Source organism: Mandrillus leucophaeus, unplaced genomic scaffold, assembly GCF_000951045.1.
Source record: "Mandrillus leucophaeus isolate KB7577 unplaced genomic scaffold, Mleu.le_1.0 Scaffold99, whole genome shotgun sequence".
Classification (NCBI taxonomy): domain Eukaryota; kingdom Metazoa; phylum Chordata; class Mammalia; order Primates; family Cercopithecidae; genus Mandrillus; species Mandrillus leucophaeus.
In genome coordinates, this window is record NW_012110807.1 from 2,887,118 (window position 1) to 2,894,254 (window position 7,137).

Genomic DNA, 7,137 nt, shown 5'->3' on the forward strand with positions numbered 1-7,137 from the left:
ATAATCTAGGTCAGGCACAGTGGCTCACGCCTGTAATCCCAACACTTTTGGAGGCCAAGGCAGGCACATCACCTGAGGTCGGGAGTTCAAGACCAGCCTGGCCCACATAGTGAAACCATATCTCTTATCTCTACTAAAAATACAAAAAATTAGCTGGGCATGGTGGCAGGTGCCTATAATCCCAGCTACTTGGGAGGCTGGGGCAGTAAAATCGCTAGAACCCAGGAAACAGAGGTTGCAGTGAGCTGAGACTGTGCCATTGCACTCCAGCTTGAGCAACAGAGGGAGACTCCATCTCACCAAAAAAAAAAAAAAAAGATAATCTGTATGTTTTAAATGAATGAATAAATAATTTAACTTGCAGTTCTATAAGCAAGGGTGTGCAATCCTCCTAAGAGTTCCAGGCCAGGTGTGGTGGCTCACGCTTGTAATCCCAGCACTTTGGGAGGCTAAGGTGGGCAGATCACCTGAGGTCAGGAGTTCGACACCAGCCTAGCCAAGGTGGTGAAACCCCATCTCTACTAAAAATGCAAAAATTAGCTGGGTATGGCGACAGGTGCCTGTAATCCCAGCTACTTGGGTGGCTGAGGTAGGAGAACTGCTTAAACTCAGGAGATGGAGGTTGCAGTGAGCCAAGATCGCACCACTACACTCCAGCCTGGGTGACAATGTGAGACTCCATCTTAAAAAACAAGAGTTACAGGAGAGCACAGTAACCACATACCATGAGATTTCCATGTGTCTCCCAAGTTGGTGCTTCAGTTTTATAAAGCTCTTCAAACTGCTGTCTGTATTTTGAAACTAGTTCCTTCTCCAATTTATCAACACAGTCTGCATATTCAACCTTTAAAAATAATCAAGAGAGTAAATTATACCTAGAATAAAAGGTAAATATTCAAATAATATTAACAAAATTATTAAGATGATACAGTGTAAAGAGAACCAAGAGGACTAAACAAGCTTACCCTATAGGGGTGTCTTTCATCTTGGAAGTAAGTGAGAAGGTGTAAGACACAACGAAGAATACAGGTTCTTTCTTCATAATAATAATCTGCAATCTGAGGAATCCAAAGATTCAAAATCAGTTACTCACCTTTGCACACAGGAAACTCAAGTTTAAATTTATTGATAATTTCACTTAAAGATGTGGATGGAAAAGTTAAATTTATATAAGGAATCACAGAAATGCAAACATACTGAATTAGGCCAAAATAAAGCAAAAGACTTTCATAAACCAGGATATACAGGATAAAAGGAATTATTGTTTAATAATATACACAAGTTTCCAAAAATGTTTTCTAGCATGATTTCTCAGAGCATTCATGTAGCACACAATGCTATCAACTGGCAGGCCAAACACATAAAAACAAATATAAAAATTCCACTGATATAGGTCCTAATTGCTTGTAACTAATGTACTTAGTTCTCACTAAATATAAAATAGGAAACTTCTTCAGAAGTCACAAATTCCACTTTAACACGAGATCCTAAGTGAGAAGGTTGCTGGAAAGGGACTGAAGAATAAAGAAATACAAATTAATCCTGTTGGACTTAGACCTAGAGGAAAAATATCCATGAACTTGTTCTCACCACCAGTAGCTGAAGAATCTCCTTGGGAGAAACCTTTCTACTGGATCCAGTGGATAAAAGCATCGTTTCGGCCGGGCACAGTGCCTCACCCCTGTAATCACAGCCCTTTGGGAGGCCGAGGCGGACTGATCACGAGGTCAGGAGATCAAGACCATGGTGAAACCCCGTCTCTACTAAAAAACTACAAAAAATCAGCCGGGCGCGGTGGCAGGCGTCTGTGGTCCCAGCTACTCGGGAGGCTGAGGCAGGAGCCTCGGGAGGCTGAGGCAGGGAAGGTGAACCCGGGAGGCAGAGCTTGCAGTGAGCCGAGATCGCGCCACTGCACTCCAGCCTGGGCGACAGAGCAAGACTCCATCTCAAAAAACACAACAAACAAACAAACAAACAAACAAACAAACAAAAGCATCGTTTCACAAATGAGTTAATATGCTTCTTCATAAAAACCTCCATGCTTATCCAACAGAAGAGTCAAAAGCCAGCAATGCTCAGGAAAATGAGGTCAAGAAGCTGTCACTCAATTTTACATCAAAGAATAGAAATGGTGACTACTACTGACCTTCAGGATTAAGGCCTGGCTCTGCCTCTCATCTTGCAGTACTGTCTGAAAAGAAAAACAGAGCAGTTAAGAGGCCATCTTTTAGGCAAAACTCAAGTAATAAGATACATACCTTCACTTCATCCTTCAAGATTATAATTGCACATTTATTTCTACATATACTTTCCACCTTATTTTCTACTCAAATGTACCCAAACCTGTGCTCAAATCCCTTCCCTTCTCCTCTGGCCTCAGTCCTCTTACGCAAAATGAGGGACTGGGCAGGCTAGAAATTCTACCAAATCCTTATCACCTCTAATAGCCCAAGATTCCATGATTAACATGTCAGTCTTTGACCTCTCCACTCCTCCAAGTATGAAGACAGATCTCAGCTTATGTGCATACATATTCTTTATTTTTTTAAAGAGATGGGGTCTCACTCTTTTGCCCCGGCTAGAGTGCAGCAGTGCGATCACAGTTGACTGAGCCTCAAACTCCTGGGCTCAAGTGATCCTCCTGCCTCAGCCTCCCAAGAAGCTGGGAGTACAGGCACAAGCCATTGCACCCAGGTCATGTTTTTTTAAAGCCTTTAGTAGGTCTTTCCTGAAGATGACTGTACCTGACCACCTACCACTGATAAAAGAATTGGTGCCAAAACCCTTCATTATCTAAAACTAACGGAAAACAGATAAAGGCAGCAGAAAGGAGCTGACATAAACCACAAACCTTTACTGAGTCCCGAGTACCCCTGTAGTCCTCTTGCAGGTAACACTGGAGTAACTGCACACTCTGTTCTTCATCAAGACCCTGAAACACAAGAGATTTTAAGTGAGGAACAGCCACTACAGCTCAGAAGTCGCACACAGGATGCAGAGCATTTAAAGATTTGTCTTCTACAATGAACACAGGACTTGAATAAACAAAAATGCTACTCAAAGATTCATTCAACATAACAATTCTGACTCTAATGGAAGACAAGAGCCAGTCACTGACATACAATTTTTATTACAATTAAATGTACATGCCAGAAACAACGATGCTTATTCACCAAGCACTCTAATACAGCAGTAGGCACGATGTGAGTTTCTGAAATGACAAACTTAGTCACCTTAAAGACCACCACATGTCTGGTGAAGAAAAACCTATGATATGCAGTAAATGGATCAGGCAACTTTGACTTGTAACTTTTAGGGAGAAGAGTTACAACCTGGGTATTTATAAAACACAACATGTTCAATTTAATTCCCAAAACAAAAATAAACTGAATTTTCACTATCACTAGCAACACAACCATATACATCCACACTGCAAGTAATAAACTGAGCGAGTGCTAATTTTTACTCACCAAAAACTTGCTGATTCTTAAACCCAGTTCCTTCAATGGTGACGCTACATCTTTATTAGCTTTCACTTTTTCAGCTGAACTTGGGCTATGAAAAGAACAGTGAATCATTTCTTCATTCTCAATAGCCCACTGAGTTTAAAATAAAAATATTTTAAAATATTTTCACTACAGACTTTTCTCTGCCCTTCAGATGCCTATAAAATACACACACACACACACACACACACACATTCACCTCCACAGACTTTATAACACAGAACTGGTTATGCTTAAGTAACAACAAACAAACAAACGAACGAAAGTGGTTACATTACAGTTATAACAATGTTATTTGTAAACACATTAAGTTACATTATTTTTGATCCTTACTACTACCCTGAAAGGCAAATATCACTATTCTCCTTTTACAAATGGAATTGCCAACAGTTAGAAAGGGTAAATAACTTACCAAAAATCCCACAGCTAATAAACAGTTGCTAAAATTTAAAACCAGGTCTGTGGCATACATACATATTATCTGTAATAGCTCTGTCCACTGAGAAAGCCTAGAAGTTATAACACTCCAATAGCAGCAGGCACATGCAGCACCCTGATCCTGCTTTACAATACCATTATCTAATAACAGCATTCCTTGGGGAATTGGTTGATTCTAGAGCCAGGGCAAGGAAAATACAAGAAAATCTTGAAGCATCTTATAGTGAAAGAAAGTACAGAAGGGTTTAAAAAACCAAAGTCCTTTTGGTAGGAGATAACTTAATAGAATAAAAAAAGGAAAAGAAAAAAAGAAAAAACGAAGGACACGCCCAAAGGAGAGAGGCCAACCTAAAAGAATGCCCAATGGCCAAAGCTGAAACAAGGTATAAACAAAGTATAAAATAAATAAAATAAATATATTTGAGTCCATACTGATATAAACTAATGAATAAATAAATAGGGTAGGGAGAGGCCAGCACAATGGCTCATGCCTGTAATCCCAGCACTTTGGGAGGTCGAGGCAGGAGGGTAGCTTGAGGCCAGGAGTTTGAGACCAGCCTAGACAATAAAGTGAGACCTCCACCTCCACCAAAAATGAAAAAAATTACCTGGACATGGCTATATTTAGTACTCACTTTCAAAAAATAAAGTAGGAAAAGAGAAAAAAGTAACTTTACAGAGGAGAAACTTGTCTAACGCCTCCTTAACTGAGTGGCCAAGATTAGTATCACCAGTGATTTCATGTGGACAGCATGTACTCTCTGCTATGATGTGGTAAGAAGGGTAGCTCAGCCAGGCGCGGTGGCTCACGCCTATAATCCCAGTACTTTGGGAGGCTGAGGCAGGCGGATCACCTGAGGTCAGAAGTTCAAGACCAGACTGACCAATATGGTGAAACCATGTTTCTACTAAAAACACAAAAATTATCCAGGCAAGGTGACGTGCACCTGTAGTCTCAGCTACTAGGGAGGCTGAAACAGAACTTCTTGAACCCAAGAGGCAGAGGTTACAATGAGCTGAAATCGCACCACTGCACACCAGCATGGGCAACAAGAGCGAAACTGCATCTCAAAAAAAAAGAAGCGCACCTCACCTCTGGGTATTCTTCCCAAAAACTCACAACCCCTAATAGTCTAGTAATAAGAAAAACATCAGACAAACCCAAATTGGGGGCATCCTACAAAATAACTGACCAGTCCTCAAACCTGTTCAAGGTCATGAAAATCAAGGTAAGACTAAGACACTGTCCAGCTAAGAGGAGACTACAGGCATCTGACAACTAGGTTGGATTCTGGAACAGAAAAAAGATAGTAAAGAAAACAGTAGGCTAGGTATGGCAGCCCACGCCTGTAATCTCAGCACTTTGGGAGGATGAGGCGGGCAGATCACTTGAGATCAGGAGTTCGAGGCCAGCCTGGCCAACATGGTGAAACCCCGTCTGTACTAAAAATACGAAAATTAGCAGGCATGGTGGCGGGTGCCTGTAATCCCAGCTACTCAGGAGGCTGAGGCAGGAGAATTGTTTAAACCCATGACGTGGAGGTTTCAGTGAGCCGAGATCGTGCCACTGCACTCCAGCCTGGATAACAGAGGGAGACTGCATCTCAAAAACAAAAACAACAACAACAAAATAACAGACACTGGGGCCGAGAGCGGTGGCTCACACCTATAATCCCAGCACTTTGGGAGGCTGAGGTGGAAGGATCACTTGAGGTCAGGAGTTCAAGACCAGCCTGGCCAACATAGTGACACCCCATCTCTACTAAAAATAGAAAAAAATTAGCTGCGTGTGGTGGTGGGCACCTGTAATCCCAGCTATTCAGGAGGCTGAGGCAAGAGAATCACTTGAACCTGGGTGGTGGAGGTTGCAGTGAGCTGAGATTGTGACACTGCACTCCAGCCTGAGCGATAAGGGCAAAACTCCTTCTCAAAAAAAAAAAAAAAAAAACAGACACTGGAATGAGACCACCAGGTTCGAATCCTGGTTCTACCACTTACTAGTTGTACCATGGCAAGTTACTTAACCGCTTTGTGCCTCAGTTTCCCCATTGGTAAAATGGAAACAATGATAAGAGTACCTAAATGTGATAATATAGTGATTATCTTTTTTAAAAGTCCATGTATTTTAGATATATAGTCAAGTATTTGCAGATAAAATAACAAGGTATCTGGGATTTACTTCAAGGTAATTATGAGGGAAGAGTTAACAGATGAATAACAAGGAAAAGTTCATCGTTAACCTAAGGGAATGAAAATGGAAGGTAAAGATGTAATACATTCAAAATAAGTACAAAAGTCGAAGGGAAATGAGCTTGACTTCAACTATAATGCATAACAGAATGAGATCTGGACTAGGAATCAAGATCAAATAGGCCCAGCCCTACAAGCCATATTCTCTTTATTTGTAACTACTCTATATTTTATTACTGTGTTTTCCACTACCCAATACAAAGATCTATATATTCACCCAAAAAATAAAAGTAGTAACTATCTCAAAGGGGTGTTGTGGGGATTAAATAACTTTTGATAAGTCAGGTGTTTACAGTAATAATTGTTACATAGTTAACACTACACAAGTGTCAGTTGTTAGCATCATCGTGCTATCTCCCACCAATTAGTGCTCGCACAGACACTGTGGACTCTGAATAAATATCAGAAAATTTGTTGAATGTTTAATAAATCCTCATCCCCACACATAGGTCATAATTATATTCTACAATACTGTATTTCTAGAAGGAATTTCCTTTTCTTTCAGCCAACAAAAAAAACAAATATAACCTACTCTTTTCCACTGGTAAACGAAATTGTATTATCTCTGGTATACACAACCCTACAAAATCATCAAAGCATACAGGAGGATGGTTTCATCCATGCCAGCTTCCTTAAGGGAATTACTTTAACCAGACGCCTGGAATTGCCATACCTGGGAGGTTTGTAGTAAGAAAGCCCCTCTAACAATCGCCGCCAATGTTTATTCAGTTCTGCCTCAATCTGACTCTGGAAAAGAACAAGGCAATTATACAAATGCAGAATTTTCTTTTTTTTTTTGAGACAGAGTCTTGCTCTATCACCCAGGCTGGAGTGCAGTGGCACGAATTTGGCTGACTGCAACCTCCGCCTCCCGGGTTCAAGTGATTCTCAAGTCTCAGCCTCCCGAGTAGCTGGAATTACAGGTGCCAGCCACCACACCCAG

The 7,137-nt window shown here is 41.0% G+C and overlaps 1 protein-coding gene across 1 annotated transcript in view; it reads right to left on the reverse strand.

Annotated features, from left to right (window-relative positions):
• NUP188 (nucleoporin 188kDa) overlaps positions 1-7,137 on the reverse strand; it is a 61,030-nt gene that overhangs the window by 46,640 nt on the left and 7,253 nt on the right. Inside the window, exons 2-7 of the mRNA XM_011971205.1 lie at positions 6,868-6,941; positions 3,471-3,555; positions 2,852-2,932; positions 2,147-2,191; positions 966-1,058; positions 725-844 (exon numbers count right to left, since the gene is read on the reverse strand). Of these exons, the coding sequence (XP_011826595.1) occupies positions 725-844; positions 966-1,058; positions 2,147-2,191; positions 2,852-2,932; positions 3,471-3,555; positions 6,868-6,941 (498 nt within the window). The remainder of the gene's footprint in view (positions 1-724; positions 845-965; positions 1,059-2,146; positions 2,192-2,851; positions 2,933-3,470; positions 3,556-6,867; positions 6,942-7,137) is intronic.